At 41.8% G+C, this 26,991-nt stretch overlaps 1 protein-coding gene across 2 annotated transcripts in view; it reads left to right on the plus strand.

Annotated features, from left to right (window-relative positions):
* FANCI (FA complementation group I) overlaps positions 1–26,991 on the plus strand; it is a 74,526-nt gene that overhangs the window by 17,764 nt on the left and 29,771 nt on the right. For both annotated transcript variants that reach the window (XM_029950243.1, XM_029950244.1), the window contains exons 4-16: positions 2,546–2,676; positions 3,089–3,245; positions 3,323–3,380; positions 5,038–5,079; positions 5,768–5,891; positions 6,857–6,942; positions 9,022–9,148; positions 12,725–12,817; positions 13,347–13,483; positions 16,068–16,248; positions 17,882–17,969; positions 25,678–25,808; positions 26,273–26,343. In XM_029950243.1, coding sequence (XP_029806103.1) covers positions 2,546–2,676; positions 3,089–3,245; positions 3,323–3,380; positions 5,038–5,079; positions 5,768–5,891; positions 6,857–6,942; positions 9,022–9,148; positions 12,725–12,817; positions 13,347–13,483; positions 16,068–16,248; positions 17,882–17,969; positions 25,678–25,808; positions 26,273–26,343 — 1,426 coding nt within the window. The remainder of the gene's footprint in view (positions 1–2,545; positions 2,677–3,088; positions 3,246–3,322; positions 3,381–5,037; positions 5,080–5,767; positions 5,892–6,856; positions 6,943–9,021; positions 9,149–12,724; positions 12,818–13,346; positions 13,484–16,067; positions 16,249–17,881; positions 17,970–25,677; positions 25,809–26,272; positions 26,344–26,991) is intronic.

Genomic DNA, 26,991 nt, shown 5'->3' on the forward strand with positions numbered 1-26,991 from the left:
TAGAATCTTTGTCTAGTAATCTAACTTCTAGGCGCTCTCGGGGACAGTTTTTATTGATTCTTTTTTTTTCCTGGTTATGGACCATACTCTTGGGACATTTTAAGTGATATTTTGTGGGAACTCTGGAACTCAGATACCACTCTCCTCTTCCAGATGTGCTTTTGCTGTTCTTAGGTTCCTTTTGTTTTTATGGTGGCTCCTCTGAATTAATATAAAATATTTATTGTTTGTTGTGTACGGGCACCATTGTGTATGGCCACTGAAGTCTGTTTGGTCAGCTTTGCAGTTAGCCGATGACTGGGCAAAGATTTCCTTAAATGCCTGGAACCATTGGTTTCCCCAGCCTTTGGTGAGGGGCCCCGAGCATGTTGAAGGCATATCTTCAGTGCCCAGACCGGTATTTATAACTCCTGGTTAGTCTTTCTATGTGTGCAGAGCCTCACAGTCCACCAGAGGTGAGAGTTCAGGGTCTTTTTAGGTGTTGCTTTGCCAAGTACACAGCCTGTGCATGCTCACAGCCCTGAGTGTATTTGCGTGGCTTTCTAGAGTCCCTGACACAGCAGAATGTTACAAAGCCCCCATGCACATAGTCTCCAGGATTTCCTTTTAAGTTTTTTGGTCAGCTTCTTGCTTGCCCGACTGTTAGTGCTGCCTCAAAGCAGCTCAGATACTAATTGGTTGTGTTGTACCCAAGTTTGTAAAATCACCCCCAAATCGCCCCAAAACAAGCACCAGAGACTGCTAGGGAGACCGAGCCACGCCAGCAAAAGCAAAGGGCCTTTATTACAAGCTTAAGCTCGGGCTCACAGTCACCAGCCGACCCCCCGGCCACGTGGAGAAAGCCCCGAACAAAGGCAGGGCAGGGCCTTTTATGCCTTTGGGAGAGGGAGTTACAGGAAATGATGACAGGTGTACAGTGATCCAATCCAACAATAGTGGTAGCCATGGGAGCCAATCACAACATTTGCAGTATTGACCAATCAGAGTGGGCCCAGGACGCCCCCACGTGGGGTGTGACTAGGCCCCCCTCTAGAAAGGTCAAAGGTATCAGCCGGCCTCTCCCAATTGGGCGCTGCAGGAGTTGTCCTTCCTTAAGGTGCGCCCTTTTAGGAGAAGCTGGCGCCTTCCCCTTTAAGTACAGGGGAAGGCTGGATCGGACCTGTGTCCTTACAGTTGCAACTGATTTAGATAGATGTCCTGGGTAGGGGCACCTGGGTGGCTCAGTCAGTACAGCTTCCGGCTTCGGCTCAGGTCCTGATCTCACATTAGTGGGTTCGAGCCCCGTGTCAGGCTCTGTGCTGACAGCTAGCTCAGAGCCTGGAGTGTGTCTTCGGGTTCTGTTTCTCCCTCTCTCTGACCCTCCCCTGCTCACACTGTCTCTCTCTGTCTCTCAAAAATAAATAAAACATTAAAAAAATATATAGATGTCCTGTAAAAAGGCTGTTGCAGTGAACACTTTCAGAGGGCAAAATAAAGACAAGCTTTGGGGCCCCTGGCTGGCTCAGTCGGTAGGGCATGTGACTTTTGATCTTGGGGTTGTGAGTTCAAGCCCCATGTTGTGTGGGTAGAGTTTACTTAAAAAAAAAAAAAAAAGACAAAGCTTGGTAACGAAAATTTCTAGGGACCAGCCAGACTGGTCAAATGATAGTTATTACTTGGGAATTGGGCTTTGGAGGTGCTTCAACCATATTCTGTCCCTCCAGGGTCTGCTAGGCTGTTGGCTTTCACCATGACTGTGGGGTTATTAGTTTTAAAGACTACCAGAGCTTGGGGGTGTAGGGGGGAACTATGGGAGTTGAGGGCATGTTAAAATACCACAAAACTCCTTGTTCTTACCAAGATACAGCTGTTTTTCTTAAGTAAACACTCCTTGGATTGTTGCAAGTCTTTGGTTAATTTCCAGAGTTGTGAACAAGTTGGTTTGTATTATTTTGTCAGTATTCTTACTACTTTTATGGAAGAGAGGATTTTCTTTTTTTTTTTCATTTTTTTTCATTTTTTTAATAGTTTATTGTCAAATTGTTTTCCATATAACACCCAGTGCTTCTCCCCACAAGTGCCCCCACCATGACCATCACCCTCCCCCTTCAGTCCATGGTTCATTTTCAGTATTCAGTAGTCTCCCTTGATCTGTGTCCCTCACTCTCCCCCGCTCAGGAGAGAAGATTTTCTAAGGTCTTTATTTTTCTGCCATGCCTGCTGACATTACTCAGTGATGTTTTAAAGTGGAATATGTTAAAGACATTTAATTTGGGTGACTGGGCCCAAAAAAGGCTCTAAGATATTTTAGAAGATATTTCTCTTTCTGTGCTGTGAACCTCTTTTAAAAATCAGTGAGACAGGTGGAAGAAGAAGAAGAGATGACATTTCAGTCATCGCCTAAATTAAGTACTTTTGTAAAGCTCCTAAGTATTGCTGCTCTAACACCATAGTAATCAGTAAATTGATAATTCTGCTTCTGTATTAAACTACAGTGATGTTTTTCCTGTTTGCCCTTCAACTTTGTTCTTTTTTTGTTTCTGTACCATTCCTTTAAAACAATAAGGTTCCCCCTGCGCTGAGGAAGCCGGAGCTCTTAGGAGACTTAAGATCTACATGCGCTCTATCCACCTGGTGGAGTCCGGGGATTTGCAGAAAGAAGTAGCATCTGAGATTTTAGGGTTACTAATGCTGGAGGTAAGAGGGTAGATTTGAGGGGGGTGTAATTTGTTGAGAGAAGAGAAACTTTAATGTGCCAAACCTCGCAGAGTTCCTACCTATGAATAAGAACTACTGTTAGGAAACAGAGTACTTGATGGATGGTCCATAAACCCACGTTTACGTTAATTTCCGATATGGTGGACATCTGGTGTCTCTGAAGAATTGGTGTGTGTGAAAACATTGGGCGCTGGTGGTAGGTTCTGACCTTTGAAGTCTTTTACGATTGTAAGTTTTGTACCAGAGCCGAATAATTTTCTGGATCCCTTCTGGGATCAGTTCTGCGTTTCAGTGCCAGTTCTGTTAATTCAGCAAAAGACTTTATTTTGTGGAAAGAAAGACCAAACATTTAGATTCTGCTTAACATTTGCTTTATCTCCTGAATTTCTAGGCTCACAGTTTTCCAGGATCATTACTGGTTGAATTAGCCAATGAGTTTGTTAGTGCGATCAAGCAGAGCAGGCTGAAGAATGGAAAGTCTTTGGAGCTATTACCCATTATTCTCACTGCCCTTGCTACCAAAAAGGAAAATGTGGCTTATGGAAAAGGTAATTTTTTCCCCCAATTTTAATGACTTTTTCGATAGTCAATCAAATTTGCCTCTCAGTCTAATTTTCATGTCTAGGTGAACTAAGTGGGGAAGAATGTAAGAAGCAGCTGATTAACACCCTGTGTTCTGGCAGGTGAGTCTCATTAACTGTCTCAGATCAGCACGTGGCCCGAAAAAGGCCTGTTTATGTCAGGAATTTGTATCACTAGGTTTTTAGTCTATGTTTTTTTTATAATGTGCCACTATAGAACCATTTAGGTAGCAATGAACGTTTGAGAGATTAGTTACTATATTTTCTGTTCTAAGACTCCATATAGTTTCTGTTTACTTGATTCTTCATTTTAACATAGCAGTGTTGTCTTCTAGCATTATTTGGAGTCCCAGGGTCCTTAAGGCTGAGAGGGCACTCTCCTGCTATATCTTTTATGTTTTTTTGAGTGAGGGGGGAATGTATATTGTGCCTTTAAGCCAGAGATAGGGGAATCCACCCAAGGTAAGACTCCAACATAATAAGAAAATCCTCATTCATAAACATGTTCATCACAGAGGTTTGTGACCAACTTAAATACACTGTCATAGAGAAATGTAAGTTACGGTATGTAACCTGTGTAAGGTAGGGTAGAGCTGCTCCATGAAATTTAAATGCATTAGAAGTGAAATCTATAAAACTATCAAGGATGAAAAATCCTTACCATATAGTCAGTGAAATAAAGAGAATACGAAGTTGTGTAATACAATGATTATGTTTGGGGACACTGAAGAGAACCAGAAGCGAACACCCAAGATTATCTAAATCAGAAATGACAGCTTTTATGGTTCCTTATATAAGATCCCTAAAATATAAATAATCTTAAGTCTGTATCAGCACATGTATGCCTATTTGTTTATTTGTTCGTTTTAATCACACTGGAGTTTATTCAGTACACACCATAACATATCTTGCATTTTTCATTTACTGCATCTGTTCATGTCAGAATGTATGACTCTGCATCATCCTTTTGAATAGTTCCATGCTATTCTCTTATATCTGGCTAGTCTCCAGTTGTTAAGAATATTTTTTTCTAGGGGCGCCTGGGTGGCTCAGTCGGTTAAGCATCCAACTTTGGCTCAGGTCATGATCTCACAGTTCGTGGGTTCAGGCCTCGCGTCCAGCTCTGTGCTGACAGCTCAGAGCCTGGAGCCTGTCTTCAGATTCTGTGTCTCCCTCCCTCTCTCTCTCTGACCCTCCCCTGCTCGAACTCTCTGTCTCTCTGTCTCTCTCTCTCTGTCTCTCTCTCTCTCTCTCTCTCTGTCTCTCAAAAATAAAAACACTAAAAAAAATTTTTTTAAAGAATATTTTTTTCAATAAATAATAAATACATGGTTTGGTGTTTGCTGTTATTAAAAGTGTTTGGAATGAGCGTCCTTACATGTCTAGGTGACCTTTTATGAGCATGTACTTGGGATATGTTTCTAGTACTAATGTGGGTGGGTCTGCGGTCGTGTGCATGTTTACACTCGGGAAGTATTGCCAGCTCATCTTCCCAGGAGGGTTGTATCCGTGGACTCTCTCAAATCGTATGTGGAGAGCATTTGTTTCCCCAAATCTTCCCAGCACTGAATGTTATCAGACTTTGATTTTGCCAGTCTTGTAGTTTAAAAGCTGTTCTTTCCTTGATTCTCTGATCTTGTTTCCCAGTAGTACCAAATCAAACTAGAAATGGCCTTAGTTTTTACCTCCTTATCAGTTTTACAAAGGAATATGCAAATAAGTTGAGATAAACTTTCACATTGTCATTGTCTTTCACCAGATGGGATCGGCGATGTGTAATCCAACTCACTTCTGTGTTCAAGTAAGCATCTTTATTTCCTTTTTATACCCTGCTGTGTGAACTTGCTGCTAGAAACTGAAATTCATCAAGCTCGGGCACCGCTCTGCCCGGAGTAAGGATAATGGGAACTTTGTTTTCTGTTACAGGATATTCCCCCTCTCACTGCTTTATTGAGGATCTGACTCTTGATTTCGGCACAGGTCATGATCCGAGGGTGTGGGATTGAGCCCCACATCAGGCTCTGCAGTGAGTGTGGAGCCTGCTTAAGCCTGTTCTCTCTCCCTCTGCCCTTCTCCCCAGCTCGTACTCTTCCTCAAACAAAAACCCAAAAGATAAAAACTATGATTTTTAAAAATACTTTATTTGAGAGAGAGTGGGTGAGCAAGGGAGGCACAGAGGGAGAGAGAGGGAAAGAAAAAGAGAGAATCCCAGGCAGGATCCATCCATGCTGTCAGCGCAGAGCCTGATGTGGGGCTTGAACTCCCAAACTGTGAGATCATGATCTGAGCCAAAAATCAAGAGTCAGACACTCAACCGACTGAGCCACCCAGGAGCCCCTGATTTTTTTTTTCTGTGATAATTTTGCTTATGTAAGGTTTTTGGTTCCCTTTAAGGTTCTTTGTTACAAAAAACTAAAGAGGCAGTTATAATATTTTAATATCTCCCAAATAAGGCCATAGCTCTGGCCTTGAGCGTCTTTGATCCACAGGGATGTCCCTTTGACTGCAGAAGAGGTGGAATTTGTGACGGAAAAAGTGTTGAGGATGTTCTCCGAGTTGAATCTTCAAGAAATACCACCTTTGGTCTATCAGCTTCTGGTTTTCTCCTCAAAGGTATAAATCTATATATTTTTAAAAAATTTTTTTAATGTTTATTTATTTTTGAGAGAAAGAGACACACACACACAGTGTGAGCAAGGGAGGGGCAGAGAGAGAGAGGGAGACACAGAATCTGAAGAAGCTCCAGACTCTGAGCTGTCAGCACAGAGCCTGATGCAGGGCTCGAACCCACGAACCATGAGATCATGACCTGAGCTGAAGTTGGAGGCTTAACGAACTGAGCCACCCAGGCGCCCCTCAAAGGTATAAATTAAAAAAAAAATTTTTTTTTTTTCTTTTCAGACTCTAGTGGGATGATCAGTTAGGGCCATTCAGCTTACTCATACCCTTGGTTTACATACTAGGGCACAGATGCTTTCATTTCATGTATGATGATACGATTAGTAAAAGGGTCAGACTCCTCACCCAAGGAAAACATGTGTTATTCTTGTCCAACCACATTTTGTGTGTGTGTGTGTGTGTGTGTGTGTGTGTGTGTGTGTGGTAGTCAAGGAGGTGAAGACCTCACTGAGGGTGGACTAGCAGTCCTTTATCGAAATCTGATACCAAGATGTGTTTCCAAACTGATTTGTTTATTTTTTTATGTTTATTTTTGAGAGACAGAGACAGAGGAGTGAGCAGGGGAAGGGCAGAGAGAGAGGGAGACAGAATCCGAGGCAGGCCCCAGGCTCTGAGCTGTCAGCACAGAACCCGGTGCGAGGCTTGAACTCACAGGCCGTGAGATCATGACCTGAGTTGAAGTCAGATGCTTAACCGACTGAGCCACCCAGGCGCCCCCTCACCCAATTTCAGCATGAAAAGGTGTTCTATAAACGCTTAGTGTGACTTGAAGTTGTAATTTCTCTGTTTAAATCCATACTCAAGGATCCTCTATGCTGAAAAGTATTTTAAGTTCAACTTGGTGATCTTGCCCTTTATAGAGAGACCTTACCTAATTTTTTTTTTTTTTTTTTTTTCAGGGAAACAGAAAGAAGGCTTTGGAAGGAATCATAACTTTCTTCAGTGAGCTAGATAAGCAGCTCAGTGAGGACCAGAGTGGTGATGAGTGAGTAATACAGTATTGAAATAAAATCATCTTTGCAAAGCATCTTACGTGTTTTACTTCATTGTTACGTAACCTCAGTCCCTGCCTTCACCTCAGCAGAGAACTCCCTGGCCCTCTTTCAGCAATAAAACAGCTTCTTCAGCTCTTTCATTTGTAGCTTTTCCAGGAGAATAGTGGTAATTATTCTGTAATTTGCAAGTTTATAAACTTTATAAAGTGTCTGCTGCTCTCAAGGAGTTTAAATACTGGTGAGAAGAGAGCAGAAAATAAAAAAAATATTATAAGGTGCTATGCAGATAATTCAAATAGATAGTCTGATAGTGACAGCATAGCTATTTGAGATTCAGTGATCAAGGGAACCTCTGGGAGAGGGTGTTGTTGTAACTGAAGTCTGGATGATGAGCCACGATAACGTGGATCAGGGAAAAGAACGTTCTGGGGCAGGGGGTGAGTAGTGAGTACAAATGCAGGACATGGCACGGCGTGTCTGAGAAAGGTTTTTTTTTTTTAATGTTTATTTTTGAGAGAGAGAGAGAGAGAGTGTGAGTGGGGAAAGCCAGAGAGAGAGGGAGACACAGAATCCAAAGCAGGCTCCAGGCTCTGAGCTACCAGCACAGAGCCTGACTCGGGGCACAAACCCATGAACTGTGAGATCATGGCCTGAGCTGAAGTCGGACCCTTAAGTGACTGAGCCGCCCAAGTGCCCCAAGAGGATTTTTTTTTTTAAAGCAAACATTATAGCGTGCTTACCCTGTGTCAGGTGTTGTTCTAGGCACTTTAAACTTCACAACAACCCTGTTTTGTCTCAACTTTATGCATGTGGAAACTGAGGCTCGGGGAAATGAAGACTGTCCCAAGGTTATGTAGCTATGAAAGGGTGGAGCCAGAATTTCAATCCAAGCAGTTTGGCTGCAGAGCTCATGCTGTTGATCGTGTTGTGGCCTATTGCTCTTGCTACTCTAGGGTAACTTTTGTTATTTGGCTTGTGCAATTGATTAGAAGGTAGTCTTTGCTTTCTTATCTTTTCTTGTCTTTCTTTTTTAATTTTAAGTAGGTTCCGTGCCCAGTGTGAGGCTAGAACGCACAACCGAGAGTCACATGCTCTACTGACTGACCCAGCCAGGCACCTCTAGAAGATGGTCTTATGTACTGAGTTAGGAAAGACTGACAGAAAAGCAGGTGTAGCACTAAATAAGCTCAGTTTTAACCAGGTTAAGTTTAAGATGTATATTTGCATCCCATATGGAGGAACTGAGTTATAGAGAAAGGTCAGGACTGGGGATAAAGCGTTGGAAAGAAGTAAAGCCATGGCACTGGATGGGGTTCCGTAGGGAAACTGTGAAGAAAGAAACCCAAGACTGAGCTCAGAGGCATTCCACTGTTTAAAGGGAGGTGAGCCAGCAAACAAAAACACACACAAAAAGACTTGGGGAAGAGTTCAGTGACAGTGGCCCAGAAGAGTGTTTCAAGAAAGAAGTCATTTTTGTCATATCTGCTCAGGTGTTAATTAAGATGGGACTTGATTATTGGTTTTGGCAACATAGGGTGTTATCTGTAAGCTTTGCAGGAATAGTCAAATGGGGGGCGCCTGGGTGGCACATTCAGTTGAACATCTGACTTCGGCTCAGGTTGTGATCTCAGGGTTTCTGGGTTCAAGCCCCACATCAGGCTCTTTCCTGACAGTTCAGAACTGGGAGCCTGCTTTGGATCCTGTGTCTCCCTCTCTCTCTGCCCGTCTCCTTCTTGTGTTCTCTCTCTCTCTCTCTCAAAAGTAAATAAACATTTAAAAAAAAAACCTCAAATAGCCTTGAGGGGAGTGGGTAGGGAGGGGATGGAAGCCTAATTGAATTAGGTTTAACTGGGAAATGGCAAAGAAATGGAATTAATGACAATAGACAATTCTTTGAAGAAGTCGTGTTACAAAGGAGCGCGGAGTGAGGCGGTAGAATTTATACATAACTACCTGTCTCCAGTGACGGCGCACATTCAGCTTGAGTTGGGTCTACGTGCTCACCTGAGGATGTGCACAGTTGTCTCTTGTTCAGACTATAGCTCACACCTTTCTGTTGGATCTTTCAGGCTGTTGGATCTTGTTACTGTACCAGCAGGTGAACTGCGGCATGTGGAAGGCACCGTTATTCTGCATATTGTGTTTGCCATCAAGTTGGACTGTGAACTCGGCAGAGAGCTCCTGAAACACTTAAAGGTAGCCCTAGCCTCTTCCGGTGGGCCAGGGGTCTCTATGAAACAGGGGTGTTTGAATTCAAGCTAGTTAATACTGACAGGAGACACGTGGGAGCACTGTAGAATGACCCTTAATTTAGAAGATGTCTTTTACTTTGAAAGTAGAAAATACATGATGTCACCACATTCTTAAGCATGTTCCATTTTAAATCCACACCTTCAGTGTTCTAATGTTTACAAAGGGAAAAAAAGGGTGTCTGGGTGGGTCAGTCAGTCAGGCATCTGACTTCACCTCAGGTCGTGATCTCACTGTTTGGGAGTTCAAGCCCTGCTTCTCTCTCTCTCTCACTTTCACTCTCTCCCTCTCTCCCCCCCCCCCCCCCCCCCCCCCCCCCCCCCCCCCCCCCCCCCCCCCCCCCCCCCCCCCCCCCCCCCCCCCCCCCCCCCCCCGCCCCTCGTGGGATTCTTTCTCTGCTGCTCGCTTACTTGGGCCCGCTTTCTCAAAAAAATAAGGAAAAAGAAAATACTGTTCGACAGGAAACTTAACGCTGTCATTGTCTTATGTGAACTTCAACCTCGACCTCTGTTTCCCCACTTAAGAACTGGGATTTTGCCTATTTCTAGAAGTATATTATGGGATTTTGTGAAACTAAGTCATTCATTGTTAAATAATTATGAAGTAGTAAGATGATAATTAGAGGTGTTTGGAACTCTTTTTAAAGAAAAGTAGTATTCAGATAAAGGACCTATTTTTCCTCCATTTTATTTTGAAAATTGTAACCCAAAGAAAAATTGAAGCACTGTAGCACAATGAGCACCTATTTACCCTTCACTTAGAGTCACTAGGCTTTTTTTGTTTATTTAATTTGAGAGAGAGAGAGAGAGGGTGCAAGCATGGAGAGGGGCAGAGAGAGAGAGGAGAGAGAGAATCCCAAACAGGCTTCATGCTGTGCACAAAGAACCCCATATGGGGCTCGATTTCATGAACTGTGAGTCGATGACCTAAACCAAAATCAAGAGTCAGACACTTAACTGAGCCAACCAGCACCTCTACATTTATGAGTTTTTAAATATTTTGCCACATTTACCGTATCTTCCGTACATATATTATTTTTCTGAATAATTTAAAAGTAGAAATCCTATTTCAGTGCCTGAATACTTCCACCTGTGTGTCTAAGAATAAGGATTAGTGTTGGGGCACCTTGGGCAGCTCGGTTGGTTGGGAGTCCGATTTTACCTTAGGTCATCCTCACAGTTCGTGGAGTGGAGCCCCGCATCGGGCTCTGTGCTGACAGCTGGGAGCCTGGAGCCTGCTTCAGAGTCTGTGTCTCCTCTCTCCGTGCCCTGTCTCTCTCTCAAAGATAAATAAACATCAAAAGAAAAGAATAAGGGTTAGTATCGTTTAGTTGAAATTTTTGATGCATCGAGCCCAGTGTGGTCAAACATTTTTGGCAGGACTATTTCATAAGCGATGTTTTATACTTTGTCTTGTAGGGGCTCAGAAAACTTTCTGTAAAGGGCCAGGTACTGTTTTATTTTAGGCTTTATAGGCCACATGGTCTGTTACCGCTCTACCTTATTAGCTGGCTTTCTTCTATCAGAAAAGCCTCCCTCCTCCCTTGTTTATTTACGTATATGTTTATTTTTCTTTATTATTTTTTAAGTAGGTGTCCAGCATGGTGCCCTTCGTGAGGGTTTAACTCACAACCCTGAGATCAAAAGTCGGATGCTTAACCTACTGAGCCACCCAGGTGCCCCGACCTCCCTACTTTTTTGAATGTGTGCACCCACTTTTTAATTCAGTATACTCATTCTTCATTACTCACAATGACCCGTATTTGGTCGGTTAGACCCTTGACGTGGGCTTACGCGTCGCCGACCTGACTCTGGGCGCTGCCTGCCGAGGCTCGCCTGGACTTTGTGCCGTCCATCTGGCGTCGGGCATTTCTCCCAGGGGCTCTGGGTCCCTTTTGTAGGAAGGGATGTTTAAAGACTATAATTTGGAGCTAGACTTTCAAGTTCCTTTATCTCTTCCGTGTCTGTTCACTCTTTGTTGTTGAGGTTTATATAACTGTTTTATTGATTTTTATCAGAGAACCAGTTTTGTATTGATCTTTTCCACTTCTGTTTGTTGGTTTTCTGTTTTATCTGTGATCTTTTATGGGCCTCAAAGACCTATTTTTTAAACTTTATTGAGGTATAGTTTACAATTCAGTGATTTTTCATAAATCACTGTTGTGTAACCATCACCATTATCCAGTTTTAGAACACTTTCACCACCCTATAAAGTCCCTCACGCCTATTTTTATCTAAAAAAGATATTTTTTAATGTTTGTTTATTTTTGAGTGGGGGAGGGGCAGAGAGGGAGACACAGAATTCAAAGCAGGCTTCAGGCTCTGAGCTGTCAGCACAGAGTCCGATGTGGGGCTCGAACTCACAAGCTATGAGATCATGATCTGAGCTGAATTCAACACTTACCCGACTGAGCCACCCAGGCGCCTCCCCGTCACTCCCACTTCTTTTTTTCTAAATATTTTTTAATGTTTGTTTAGTTTTGAGAGAGAGAGAGAAAGCCCTCACCCATTTTTAGTTAATTCATGTTCCCAGGCTCAGGCAACCACTAATCTGTCTCTATGGTGCATATATACGTGCAGGTACATACGTATAGTATATACATATAGAGTCCTGCAAATGGAATCATACAGTGTGTGATCTTCTGTGTACGGCTCTCATTTAGCACAGCGTTTTCCCGGTTCATCCGTGCGGTAGCCCGTGTCAGTGTTTCATTCCTTTTTATTGTCGAACAGTTATTCCATTGTATACATGTATCAGTTTAGCTGTTCATCAGTTGATGGATATTTGACTTGTTTCCTCTTTTTGGCTATGATGAATAAAGCTGTTTCAAACATTCTCATGCAGGTCTTTGTGTGGACTAGGTTTTCATGTCTCGCGGATGGATCCGACAAGTGGGATTTGTGTTGTTTGATAAATGTACATTTACGTTTTTAAGGAACCACTGAAGTGGCTGTATCATCGTGCATTCCCTCCAGCACTGTGTGAGGTTCTTGTTTCTTCACATCCTCACTGTTCTTGGCTTTTTTAGTCATTCCAGTATGCGTGAAACAGTGTCTCACCGAAGTGTACTTTGCAATTCCTTAATGACTGAAGACCCTGAACATTTTTTCAGTGTGCTTATTAGCTAGGCTGATACCTTCTTTGGGAAATGTCTGTTCACATCTTTTGTCAGTTCTGGATTACGGGAATCATTAGTTTTAAGAAATCTTTATATATTCTGGGTATAAGTCATTTATCATGTACATAATTAACAAGTCTTTTTCCCGGTTTGTGGCTTGTCTTTTACTTTTCTTATTGGTGTCTTGAATTTTTATGGGGTCCAGTTTATCAGTTATTTCTGATAAAATTATGCTTTTCTAAATAATCTTCACCTAATCCAAGGTTTTAAAGATTTTCTGATGTTTTTTTAAGTTCTACAGTTTTAGGTCTTAAGTTTCTGATCCATTTAAAGATCTTTTTTCAGTAGGTTATGTTATACTTTTAAGATTTCTATAAATAATGACTTTTTTGTCTTCTTTATAGGCAGGACAGCAAGGCGATCTCAGTAATAATATATGTCCCTTCAGCATTGCCCTCCTGCTCTCCGTAACACGAGTACAGAGATTTGAGGAACAGGTATTTGGTGATGACTTCTTGGTTCCTTCCGTAGTTGCTAGGTGTACAGGGCCCTTCTGTAGGTGATTCGGCTCGCAGCAGATTCCTCTATGAGCCGTGTGGGCCTGCGCTGTTTTCTGGAGGCTACCTGAGGACTTCTTCAGGTCGTGAGTTTATACCTTTATCTCCTGTGAGGAGGTGGGAGTAAGAGTGGAAACCTTTCACCCAGTTCCTCAGGTGACAGCAGTGGGAAGTTTAGTTGCAAGGACGAAAATATAAAATACTTTACCCTTTGTTTTCTTCCGTGTTCCCTGTTTGTGGGTAATAGTAGTATTGATTTTTAGCCCTTTTTCTCTCCCAAGGAATGCTTGTCTTCAGCTCTTTTAAGTTCCCGTTGAAAGTCATAATTTTTATATCCTACTCATTTAGTGAAACGGTTCTCTTAGGGATATGAGTGTATGGCAGTGAGCACGAACAGTTAGCACAGTGAAGATTCTATAGCATGAGCTACCACTTTTGGCTTCATTTTCCTATTTTTTCATTATTTTAGGTGTTTGACCTTTTAAAAGCTTCAATTGTAAAAAGCTTTAAGGATCTGCAGCTTCTCCAAGGCTCAAAATTCCTTCAGAATCTAGTCCCTCAGAGGTCTTGTATTTCAACCATGATCCTGGAAGTGGTGAAGAATAGGTGAGTTCATGAACCCAAACCCAGAAGGTTCGTAGGTATTTAATGTTAGGAGGTGCTGTGTGATACACCTGTGACCCCCCAGAGAAGATCGAGGACTCTGGCTATTAACTCCACATATCAAGGGTGAGTCCCTTAAACTTGGTCAAGCAAGCTATTCCTGTATCAAAAAATCCTTAAATCCCAAGACTTGATTTCTTGGCCACCTTGGTAGCAGGAATACACAACTGAAGTGGGCGCAACTCTTTCTTGGCCTGAATCGTCATTGGATTTTTAGGTGAGTAAAAAAAAAAAAAAATTAAGAGTTTTATTTAACTGTTGAAGTTTGAGGCTGATGGATGGTATTGAATTAGTGGTTCCAGACAGTTGATGAGCAGTTTTAGACAAATCTGTCCGTTTTAGGTCACGTTGAAAAGATAGGTATGCTGGATGTTATTTTAAGTTCAAGATCTACATTAGCTGTTGTAATAGTCTTTACTGTGTCGTGTTTGCTTTGTGGATTAAATGCGTTTTTAAGGCCTTATAATTTAAGCCATAATTGGAGGTGGATCTCATTCCACGTCTGGGAATTCTGATTTAGATTGAATTTTCATGAGGTCGCACATAAGGCACATTTCAGGCTCCAATCCATTGTTTCTGGGTGGCTCACCCACTGATGAGCTTACGGCTCCTTTATCCTCTGTATCTGGTTATTCTTTTTCCTGGGGCTTATGGTTGTATCTCCTCTATTTTCCCATCCTAGTCTTCAAGTTGGTCTAAAGATGCAGGCTTATTAGCTAGTCAGGAAATTCCTGGAAAGCTGCGCTCCGGGAAGCCCCAGTCAGCCAGGGACCTGGAAGCATCTCCGTCTGTAGAGTGACGTGGGCAGTTACCCTAGGGAGGAACGGACCTCGGTGAGGAGGGACACGGAGACTTAATAGCCAGCTGGTTATTCATACACACTTGCTCCAGTCAATTAAGTAAACCTCTAAGTAAGTTTATATGGTATGTGGTTACATTTTTGGACTCCACTTAGCGTATTTTGTTGTATTTAGGAGGTGTGGATTTTTGGCATGTCTGTTGTAACACATTATATCCCTAAAAAACCTTTCTTAAAAATTAACACTCTAAAAATGACAGCACCTGTGGGGAAAATAAGGCCAAGAAGACTTAAAATGTATGTGACATTCTAACCAGAACATGAAGATTTTTTTAAATAAGATATAATTGACAGATACAGTATATTTCAGATGTATAACATGACGATTCAGTGTTTGTATGTATTGCAAAGTGATCACCGTAAGTCTAGTTAAAAAATCCACTCTATTCTCTGAACTGAGATCAAGAGTTGGATGCTTAACCAACTGAGGCATCCACGCGCCCTTAAATTTCTTTCACTTTTAAGGATTCTTTATAATTTCTAGCCCATGAAAAATGCCTCTTATTTTTCCACATTATTATGGGTTGTATATATGCACCGTGTCGAGGGATGTGCACACAGGTGTGTGTGTCTTTTCCCTCACTTGTAGGTATTTGGTAGGAGAAGATTGGAGCATGTGCTCAGTCCCTTAACTTGATCCCAGATCTCCAGAGGGTGAATATTATTAAAGTCTGTCAGAATGTTATGAGAATCTATTTACAGCTGTCTCCTTTATTCTGTAATTCTGTATTATAATTGGTGGCTGTTTAGCAGGTAGATCTAATGGCATGAAGGTTACTCTTAGCATATCATTTCCACTACGGTGGGTAACATTAAATGGTATAAAATGACCAAGGATTCTGTTGCTGTGCAAAAGGTTATTTGTAGTTTTAGCTCATGCCTTTGAAACCAGATTGTGCATTGATCATACTATAAGATGAATGTGATATAAATATGAGTATATAAATATGAGTGTAAATATTCCTGCTAGGGTTATGCCAAGCTGTATGAGCAAAAATAGGACTACAAGATGGTCTCTACTGTAAAGAAACAGTCTGGGGAGGGAGGCAAACTTGATAAACATGCATAGAGTAGAAGTGTTGTTGGTTGTGGGGTGCCTCGGCGGCTGAGTTGGTTAAGCTTCTGATAGTTTCATCATAATCTCCTGGTTCTTGGGTTCAAGCGCCACGTTAAACTCTGTGCTGACAGCCCGGAGCCTGGAGCCTGCTTCAGATTCTGTGTCTCCCTCATTCTCTGACCCTCCCCTGCTCACGCTGTCTCTCTCTGTCTCTCAAAAATAAATAAGAAACATAAAAAAATAAATAAATAACATTTTTTAGAAGTGTTGTTACTGTTGGGGAAATAGAAGGAGCAACAGTTAACTTCCAGTCATGAAATCTTGAATGGAAATGTCCAACGGTCAGTACACCGAGATATTCCAGTTTTGTCTGTATGTTTTTGAATATTCTGTAGTTTCTGGATTTTCCCAGTGTTCTGTTAGTGGAAATACTGTGCATCCAGGAATTCAGAATTATGAATAAGGATGCATGAGAAGAAAAGGTTCATGTGAAGGGTGTTGATGATTCAGGTCAAGTTCAGGAATTGTATAAACATGGCAATGAATATAAAGGTAAGGTATCCTCCTAAGTTGATTTTTTTTTTTTTTAACTAAGCTTTGTTTTCTTGCAGTGTTCATAGTTGGGATCATGTAACTCAGGGCCTGGTAGAGCTTGGCTTCATCTTAATGGATTCATATGGGCCAAAGAAGATTCTTGATGGAAAAACTATTGAAACCAGCTCATGTCTTTCTAAAAAACCAATCCAGCATGCATGTAAGCTGGGAGCTGATATCCTGTTGGAAACTTTTAAGGTAAGACTCGAGTTTGGCCACCGTTCGCTAATTCTGTGAAATTACAAATGGGCCATGGCGTTTACCTACGAGCCTGGAGGACGAGGAAGTTGGAGTGTGCGGCAGTTTCCGGAAACAGAGCTTGGGGTCGTAGTTGAAATGTGACAGACTCAGCTGGGTGGGACATTTGCATTTTCATTCGGTACTGGTATGAGTTTTCATTTATTTTTATTTCCTTTGTTTCTGTTTCTCAGAAGTTTGAATGTAAATTAGAGTTTTATGACTTCCTCCTCTTATTCCAGCAGTAAATAAATCATTTTTTATCATTTTCTGTTTGGAGGGCTTTGGGGAGGCTATTACCTTATACAAGAAATAATCTTTTAGGTCACTGTAGAATATCCAGTTTGAAGAATCATGCTTTTCAGTTCCTCGTTTTTGACAAACTCAGAATAGTTCTGTTTTTTAATTCATTACCATATAACAGTGATCATCTCAGTCTTAATTTCTGAAACAGCTTTTAAAAATTCATTTCCTTTCAACTAAAACAAAAGTTAGATTATATCTGAGGCTAAACAACTTTGCTTTACCAATGATTGCTCTACATCATCTTCTTGACATTGACTTGATGTAGGTGCACATTGTAAGCACTGTAAGTGTCTGCTGAAAGTGTTATTTGGGGGCTAATTTAACTGTAAATCTAGTGTTCTGATCCAGAACACTGATGTGAACGCAGATAGTAATCCTTGAGAGTTATGTTAGATGATACAAATGATCCTTCTTAAAAAGAATAAGAGATTTGAATGTTTGTTGGTTTTTATATTTGTTTTTTAAAGTTTGAGAGAGAGAGGACGTGCGTGTGCAAGTGGGAGAGGGGCAAAGAGAGGGAGAGAAAGAATCCCAAGCAAGCTTCATGCTGTCAGTATAGAGCTCAGCTGCAGGTCTCGAACTCACAGACTGAGATCATGACCTGAGCCAAAATCAAGAGTTGGAAGCTTAACCAACTGAGCTGCCCATACACCCCATTTTTGCAAAAGTAATGGTTTTTAAAACTAGTGATGTTCCCTTTGGTTTACACAGATGTTTGTCAAAGCATCTGTAGAGCATGTAATTTACTAATAATCTGTTGTTCGTCTAATGTCTGAAATTAGTCTGTTCCTTGAAGTGATCGACCTCCGGTAAGAATTTGAATGAAAATTGAAAACAGTTCTCTCTTAAGGTGACTGCCGTGCTTCCAGAAACCGAAGAAGAGTTTGGCGAAGATTCTTGCGATTTCCAGAAATATTCATGGGCTTTTAAATTTTAAAATAAGTCATGCACATGGTCAGAAATATGGGTATTAGCACGGAATGGACACCTAAGTAGGATTAGTCCTGTTTGATGCTGAACCTAACATGTAGCAATACTTTGATGTGAACTCTGTTTTAGGCTAATAAACCTGGTCGTTTGCCCTGCTCATGCAGCACCTGTGCACAGAGCGGGGCTAGAATTGAGTAATCCTATCTTTCCAGATGATTCACAGTATACTTATCTTTGAAATAAACAGCCACTTTATACGTATATCCAAACTGTTCTTTGTTCTGCCTGACATGAGTTGATGCAGCTCTAAGCAGGAGGCCACCATGGAATATTTTATTGCCTGTTCTGTTCTTTTCAGATCCATGAGATGATCAGACAAGAAATTCTGGAGCAAGTCTTCAACAGGGTTGTGACCAGAGCATCCTCTCCCATAAGTCATTTCTTAGGTACTGAGCTATGAGAGGGTGGGTCAAGTCCTAGGGAGTATTTTCGTGTAAATGTCATACGGTTTTGGTCCTGGGAAAAAAGTGTTTAATGCTGTAGTAGTTCAGTGCAATATCTTTGATTATGATGTGAGACAGAAGTCCTTCTATATTGTCTGGTTGTCTGGGGCACCGGGGTGGCTCAGTTAGTTGAGCATCTGACTTCAGCTTGGGTCATGATCTCATGGTTTATGAGTTCAAGCCCCACGTGTGACTTGCTGCTGTCACTGCAGAGCCCACTTTGGGTCCTCTGTCTCCCTCTCTCTCTGCCCCTCCCGCATTCATGCTGTCTGTCTCAAAAATAAACTTTTTTTTTTTTTTAAGGAAGGAAAGACACATATACCTAATGAGTGGAACTTGTGTCTTACAGTAACTCTGTCTTTGGTTTTACTGCTTCTCCAATGAGCGCTGTCCTGCTTCACTGACCTCCCATTCTCTTCGTCCTTGACGCTCTGGCATCAGTACTCCTCTCCTTGTCTTCTACTTTGTTTGTTTTAGAGTGGGAGAGAGGAACAGAGAGGGGTAGAGAGAATTTCAGACAGCCTCCCTTCTCAGCCCAGAGCCCAACGCTGGGCTTGATTCCACGACCCTGGGATCGTGACCTGAGCCCAAATCAAGAGCTGGACGCTTACCTGACTAATACATATCTTTAATGCCAAATCCTCTGGTCTTTTTTTAGCCACCGACTTTCCTAATTTCTCTGTCACTCACAGTTTACAACTCCCCTGAAACTTTCTTAGATCAGCCCTCTGATAACTAATAGTTTGCTCTTATCCTGCATGTGATCAGTTCGTCTCTTCCTCCTTTAGTGACTCCTTTTCTTCTACCCTGAAGTATCAAGATTCTGCAGAGTTCAGTACTTGACACTTTATTCTGCTTTTTTCCTTCGCAGCTTTATTGAAGTACAATAATCTCTACTTAAGGTATACGGTTTGATGACTTTGGACATGTGTCCGCCTGTGAAACAACACCGTGATCACCCACAGATGTTTCCTGGTATCTCTTTGTAATCTTTCCCCCATCCCACTCTTCCTCCCCCCTCCCGTCTCCAGGCTTGTCTGCGTCCTGTCTGTTAATTCGGTGCCATTTTTCAGTCTTTTATGTAAGTGGGGTCCTACTGTCTGCACTCCTTTTTTTGCCTAGCTTCCTTCACGGAGCGTAATTCTTGGGAGAGTTTCCCATGTTTGTCGCATGTATCAGTAGTTGGTCCCTTTTTATTGTTAGTAGTACTGCCTGGTGTGAACATCACCTCACTTTGTTTATCCGCTCACCTGTGGACAGGTTATGTAGGTTGTTCCCGGTTTGGGGCTTTTATGAATAAAGGTGCTGTGAACGTTCATTGTAAGTCTTTCTGAGGAAGTGGCTTCGTTTTTCTTGGGAAAATACCTGGTAGTGGAATGGGTGTGTCGTATGCGAGATCTGTGTTTCGTAGTTTAAGAAACTGCTGGACTGTTTTCCAAAGTGGTTGTCCCATTTTACCTGCCTGCCAGCAGCGGTGCTAGATGCTCACGTTGTGACCAACACTTGGCTATGGTTAGTCTTTTTTAACTTTAGTCATTGGTACGTGCTTGATAGTATCTCATGGAGGTTTTCATTTGTATTTCCCCAGAGCCCAATGGTATTGAATATTTATTCGCCTTATTTGTGCAAATCTTTTGTCTGATTTTTAAAATTGAGTTGTTTGCTGCCTTATTACTGAATTGTAATTATGTATTCTGAATACAAGTCCTTTGTCTGATATGTGTTTTGCAAATACTTTCTCCTCGTCTGCAGTTTGACTTAATTTTTTTTTAATTTTTTTAATGTTTTATTTATTTTTGACACAGAGAGAGACAGAGCATGAGAGGGGGAGGGGCAGAGAGAGAAGGAGACACAGAACCGGAAGCAGGCTCCAGGCTCCGAGCTAGCTGTCAGCACAGAGCCTGACGCGGGGCTCGAACCCACGAACGTGAGATCTGACCTGAGCCCAAGTCGGAGGCTTAACCAACTGAGCCACCCAGGCGCCCCGACTTAATTTTTTTAACAGTGTTGTTTGAAGAGCAAGTATTTTTAATTTATCAGTTATCAGTTTATCAGTTTCTTTTTATAGTTCCTGCTTTTTGTGTCATGTATTAAAGAATCTTTGCCAAACCCAAGATCACTAAGATTGACTAAGAATTTTTTCCTGTATTTTCTACTAGAAGCTTTACAGCTTTAGCTTTTTATAATTTAATCTGTGATCCATTTTTGTTAAGTCCTGTGTGGTGTGAGTAACAGTTCATTTTCCCCCTTTGGCTAGCCAGTTGATCCAGCACATCTGTTAAAAAGATTATCTTTTCTAGAGCACCTGGGTGGCTCAGGTGGTGAAGCCTCAGGTCATGATCTTGAAGTTCCTGAGCCCTGCTGACAGTACTGAGCCTGCTTGGGATTCTTCCTCTCTCCCCCTGCCTCTCTCTCTCTCTCCGCCCCTTCCCTATTTGTGCTCTTGCTCTTGAGCTCTCTCACTAAAACAAAAAGTTAAAAAAATAAATATTATTTTGTCTTCATTAAATTAGCATGCTGTTTTCGCTGAAATCAATCAACCATATGCATGTGGGTCCGTTTTAGGAATTGTCTGCTCCAGTGATCTCTTATTGTCTTGATTGCTATACTTTTGTAATAAACCTAGCAACTGTGTTCTTTTTCAAAATAGTGTTAGCTCATAGAGGTCCCCTGCATTTCCAAATAAGTTTTAGAATCAGCTTGTGAGTTTTTATAAGGAAGTTGTTTGGGTTTCGATGGAGATTGCCTTAAATCTATGGATCAGTTTAGGGACAGTGTGTTAACAATGTTGAGGCTCTAACCCATCAACACAGTGTGTCTCTCCATGTATTTAGGTCTTTAATTTCTTTTAGCAGTGTTTTCTAGATTTTTTGTCAGATTTATCCCTAAGTGTTTCATTTTTTTTTATTCTATTGCACATGATATTTTTTAAAATTTCAATTTCTGGGGGCGCCTGGGTGGTTCAGTCGGTTGAGCGTCCAGCTTTGGCTCAGGTCATGATCTCGCGGTTCATGGGTTCAAGCCCCGCATTGGGCTCTGTGCTGACAGCTCAGAACCTGGAGCCTGTCTTTGGATTCTGTGTCTCCCTCCCTCTCTGACCCTCCCCTGCTCACGCTGTCTCTCGCTCTCTCTCAAAAATAAATAAAACATTTAAAAAAGTTTAAAATTTCAATTTCTGTTCGTTAATTGCTAGCATGTAGAAATAGGTGCATTTTTATACTGATCTTGTACCTTGCAATCTTGCTAAACCTACTTATTCTAGTTGCTTTTTGGCAATTCCTTAGAATTTTCTAAATAGAAATCATGTCACCTGCAAATCAAGACATTCCAGATATATTTGCAAGGCTTGAATCCATGAACCATGAGATTGTGACCCCAAGCCCAAATCAAGAGCTGGATGCTTAACTGACTGAGCCACCCAGGCACCCCAAGAATTTTTTAAAATAAGAAAATTTACACATGCGTTTACCATATCTGATGCTGTTTTCCATTTCTATCCAGTATCATTTTCCATCCAGCTGCCTTTAACTTTCATATACTGCTTAGAATCCAAGGAACAAATACAGACTCCACTGTTCGGACACTAAGCTGTGTGCTCCTGCAGGGTGGGGACTTCGGTCTTTGTTGGTAGCCACCTTGGACAGTCAGTCTTCTGTCCAGGGCACCTGCTCAGTGTCTTACACCCCCATCGCTCTGGATGCTGGGTTAGTCTTATTCTTTGTGTTCAGTTTTTCTGTGCTCTTTGAATCAGCTTCATTCAAGTAAACCTATGTCTACTTCAAAAGACTGGAATTAGAAAAAAAAATACATCTTTGCTAAATCCTTCAGAAAAAAAAGTTTTTTTCTATACTGATGATCTGCTCTTGTTGAATTCTTTTGTATGTCACAAAAAGTCTTCAGTGTTAGGTTTTTGAAAGATATTTTTATGGGGTATAGAATTCCCAGTTGACAGGGGTCCCCCCCTTTTAGTACTTTCAAAATGTTACTTCACTGTTCTTTTGGCTTTCATCATTTCTAATTAGTTAGCTTTCATTCATGTATTTCCTCCTCTCTATATAATACACATTTTTCTCTTTATCAGTGGTTTTCAGCTTTTTAATTATGGGCTTTAATGTCGTTTTCTCCATGTTTCTGGTGGTTGGAGTTTGTCAAGCATCTTGGATCGGTAGGTTTATAGTTTTCTTCAAGTTTGGAACATTTTGAGATACTCTCTCTCTCTCTTTTTTTTTTTTAATGTGTGTTTATTTTGAGAGGGAGCGTAAGCGGGGAGAGGTAGAGAGAGATGGAGAGAGAGAATCTCAAGCAAGCTCCATGCTGTCAGCGCAGAGCCCAAGGTGGGGCTTGATGTCACGAACCAATGACTTGAGCTGAAATCAAGAGCCAGATGCTCAACCGACTGAGCCACCCAGGCGCCCCCAGATTTGATTTCTTCAAAAACTTTTTTCTGGGGCGCCTGGGTGGCTCAGTTGGTTGAGCGGCCTACTTGGGCTCAGGTCATGATCTCGCGGTTTCATGTTGGGCTCTGTGCTGACAACTCGGAGCCTGGAGCCTGCTAAAGATTCTGTGTCTCCTCTCTCTGCTCTTCCCCTGCTCACGCTCTGTTTGTCTCTCAAAAATAAACATACATTAAAAAATTTTTTTTTAACTTTTTTTCTGTCATCCCCCTCCCACCCTTATACTGTTATTTATGTAATAGGCTGCTTTACATTGCTACATAACTCACAGATTTTTTTTTAAGTATTTTTTTCTGTTTTGATGTAGACAGTTGGTATTACATTCAGGTTCTCCGTTCTTCTGCAGTGATCTAATTTTTCATCTTCAGACATCTGATTTGTATCCTTTTTTATATTTTTGCTCTCAACATGCTTCCCTTACCTTTTTTAAACATATGAACTATATTTACTTTAGTTTTTTAAATATCTTTATTTACTAATCCTATCATTTATATCATTTCTGTTTTATTTTTATTAATTTCTTCCTCTTCATGGGTCATATTTTCCCACCTTTTTGCATGCTTTGCAATTTTTTAAGAAAATTTTTATATGTTTTTTTTAAATGTATTATTGAGACAGAAACAGAGCATGAGTGAGGGGCAGAGAGAGAGGGAGACACAGAATCTGAAGCAGGCTCCAGGCTCTGAGTTGGCTGCTTAACTGACTAACTGAGCCACCCAGGTGCCCCTGCAATTTTTTCAAAATATTTTTTTTAACATTTATTTTTGAGAAACAGAATGTGAGCAGGGGAGGGGCAGAGAGAGAGAGGGAAACACAGAGTCCAAAGCAAGCTCCAGGATGTGACCTGCCAGCACAGAGTCTGACATGGGGCTCAAACTCGCAAACCGTGAGATCATGACCTGAACCAAAGTCGGATACTTAACCGACTGAGCCCTCCAGGTGACCCTGCATGATTGGATAGCAGACACTGTGAATTTTTACATTGTTGATTTCATGGATTTTATTTTCTTTCAAATATTTTTGAGCTTTAAGTCTTGGAAAACATCTCATCCTTTGGATGGTTACGCTGTGTTAAGCAAGACCAGGAGGCCTTTAATCTTGGGCTAGTTAGGTTTCTCTAATGCCGAAGTGTAGAACCTTGTATATTATGAGGTGTGTCCACGGTGGTTGTTGTGAATGTGAACCATTATTTGTCCTTTGTGACCTCTGGAAATCTGTCTGCTTGCTGGTGAATCTTTCCTTGGCTTCTGGTAGCTTCTTCACAATCATGCACCTACCAGAACACAGCTAACATACACGGGGGCTTCTTGCACATCTCCGGGGCCCTCTTCCGACGTAGCTCTTTTCTTTGTAGTACTCTGCTAGTTCTTGCCGCCTTGGCTTTTTTGAATTCCTACCTCCATCTCTTTAAGCTGGGAAGACACTGGACTTGGTTTCCCCTCTCTGTGCTGCTGCCTAGTCCCCCTCCAGGCAATAAGATGGGCAGTTCTAAGGCACCCCCCATTTATTTCTCCTCTCTCGGGGACCGTGGTCCTGCCCTGCTTGTCTAGTGTCCGAAAATTATTAACATACTTTCGCCTTTTTCTTACTGTTTAAAGTAGGAGGATAAATCTGGTCACCGTAACCCAGTGACGGTGGGAGGCAGAAGTCTGCTCCTCTTTGGACACGTTCTTTTTCTTGTACTTGTCGTGCCTGTGTCCCTGACTTGAGTTCGTTTTGTGGGCTTTGGTGGACGTGGCTCCAAAATCTTTACGTTGGGACTGTCGTCTTTCCTTGGCTCCGTGCCTCCATCCCTGCTGGACATTTCCATTTAGGTTTTCCTTCTTACTTTTATTTCAAGTGCAATTCAGTTGCCTTCAGACAAATCTCCCTTTCAGTGGTTCCTATTTCTATTACTTGAAGCCTGGCTCTCCACGTTCCAGAAGCTGGAATTTCTTCTCATCACCTCAAACTTGGTACCTGAGTTTTCTCATTTTTTCTCTGTTGTTTTTTCTTCATTTTTGTGCCCTTCCACCTCCCTTCCTGTTGCCTGGTTTGCAGCCTTGCAGCCTCGCTTGTAGGCTTCTGCCATAGCTGTCATCGCTTTCCCGGCTTTCTCTTGTCTGCAGCGTTCAGCCTGCGTCTGCCGTCACGTGCGTGTTCCCGGAATGCCACTCTGCCACTCAGAAATCACCAGTACCTTCTTTCTAAACGCTCAGCTCTTTGTCCTGGCTCTTACAGTCCTAGACAATGTGATCCATCCTGCTTTTTCAGCATTAACTTACTTATTTTTATGAATCCTTCACCCCAGCCTCCCCCGTTTCCTGAATATGCCTTATCCTTATTTTTCCTCATGCTTTTCCCTTTGCATCAACTAGGCCTTCCTGGCTCTTGGTGCATCTGAATGTGAGCCTTCTTCCAGAGCCTGGCTTAGGTTCTTCTCCTCTTCTCTCTTCTCAAGCACGCCGACTCCTATAATCTCCTCTTCCTTTGGACTCTTTAGACTCTCTCCTTAACATTTGCTAGGCAATAAAATAAGTTTGGGATTATTAGATACTTGATGTTGATCCGTTATTTACCTCTTTCCTTCAAAGCATGTTTTCCATGCCTCCTAATTAAAATTCTTGAAGAGAGACCATGTTTTTATGGCTTTGCGTATTCCTTATAGGACTGTGCCACGCTGACATAAGAAAAGTTCATAGCTGGGCACCGGGTGGCTCAGTCGGTTAAGCGTCCGACTTTTGATTTCATCTCACATCATGATCTCGCAGTTTGTTAGTTCGAGCCCTGCGTCAGGCTCTGTGCTGACCGTGCGGAGCCTGCTTGGGATTCTCTCTTCCCCCTCCACTCTGCCCCTCCGCCGCTCGTGCACGTTCTCACTCTCTTTCTCAAATAAATAAACTTAAATAAAAGTTCATAGCTATTTATTGATTTACTTCAACTTGGAAGTGTGAAGATAATTGTATGCTACTTGTCTTGACAATGGAACAGATTTCTTCCCTTCTTTTAATTTTTATAATTATCACAGAAAGTTTCTAAAATAGATCCTAGTTACACTGACCACAGAAAAGGTACATAGGATCGGTAGAAATTGATATTGCAGTTTACTTGAGAAACAAAAAACTTTTTACCATTTCTTTTCCCATATTTAATTTTCTTTTATTTGAAATATCTTTATTAGTTTTTTGAGACAGCTCACTATAGATTTTGTTTTCCAGATCTGCTTTCAAATATCATCATGTATGCGCCCTTGGTTCTTCAGAGTTGTTCTGCTAAAGTCACAGAAACTTTTGACTATTTGTCCTTTCTGCCACTTCACACTGTGCAGGGGCTGCTGAAGGCCGTGCAGGTAAGTCTTCCGGCTCCTAGGGAGTTCGGCAGAACTGAGGTTGGACTGCCCAATGGAAGTCTGCTGTGATTCTTCATAAATATGAGTGAGAAATCCTGTGTTCCTTGATTTTGAAGCATAAAACTGTATTAAAAGTGCAGGAGCACTGAGTGAGACTCTGTTTCTAAGTTTACCCCCTTCTTCCCGGCACACTTGTCTCTCCTTTGACTCATTTTCAAGTTAGTGAGGTCATTGAAAAGCGCTTAGAAAATTGATGACGGTAGGTTTAAAGGCATTCACAGTTGTTTAAATTTAGTGTTTCAAAGTATGCTATTGTCCATATTACAAAGTGTAATAGGCATTGAAATGTGTATTTAAAAACAGAACCAGATTTTCTCATACAAGCCAGATAGTGACCATTTGGGGCAGAAATGAGCTCCGGCTAATACACTTGGGGGGTTTCTGCTTTCTTCTCGGTCTTTCAGCCGCTTCTCAAAGTCAGCATGTCCGTGAGAGACTCCTTGATACTTGTCCTTCGGAAAGCCATGTTTGCCAGGTAACAGGCATCCCTGGAGACCCTGGGACGTCGTGCCTTCTAATGTCGCTCACCGTCTTCCCTGCCGTCTCCTCATACAGCCTGTTCACAGCAGTTTGACGTCTCACCCAGAGGAACATGCGAGGCCTTGTGCTGCGCAGCGTTCTGTAGCTCATTCAGTCTTCAGAGTAACCTGTAAAGTTAGACTTGTTACAGTTTCCACCATACAGATCAGGAGACGCAGGCTTAGAGAAGATAAGTGACTTTCCAGAAGTCAGACAGAGGTTGGTGGGGCTAGAATTTGAGCTTCTGATCTCAGGTTCTCTGCTCTACACCTCTAGAAAATTCTTTAGGACAAGGTTCCAGTGCTAGCTGTCAAGAGTTCTGGAGAGGAAAACACTTTCATTAAGAAAATATTCAAGAAGCTCACTCTAGTGCATATTGAATTGTGGTCTAGTAACTATAGACCAAATTGTTAAGTGGTCTTAGGTGTTTTTTGGCTTAGTCAATGCTTCCTGATCTCTCTTCCTTTATTTCTTAGTGTAAAAGCTAAAGATGATAATACCACCTCCCAAAAGGTATTATGGGACCAGTAATAGGTGGAAAGCATTTGGTATTTTATTTTATTTTTTTTATTATTTTTTTTAATGTTTTATTTATTTTTTGATA

This window comes from Suricata suricatta, chromosome 9, assembly GCF_006229205.1.
Source record: "Suricata suricatta isolate VVHF042 chromosome 9, meerkat_22Aug2017_6uvM2_HiC, whole genome shotgun sequence".
Lineage (NCBI taxonomy): Eukaryota > Metazoa > Chordata > Mammalia > Carnivora > Herpestidae > Suricata > Suricata suricatta.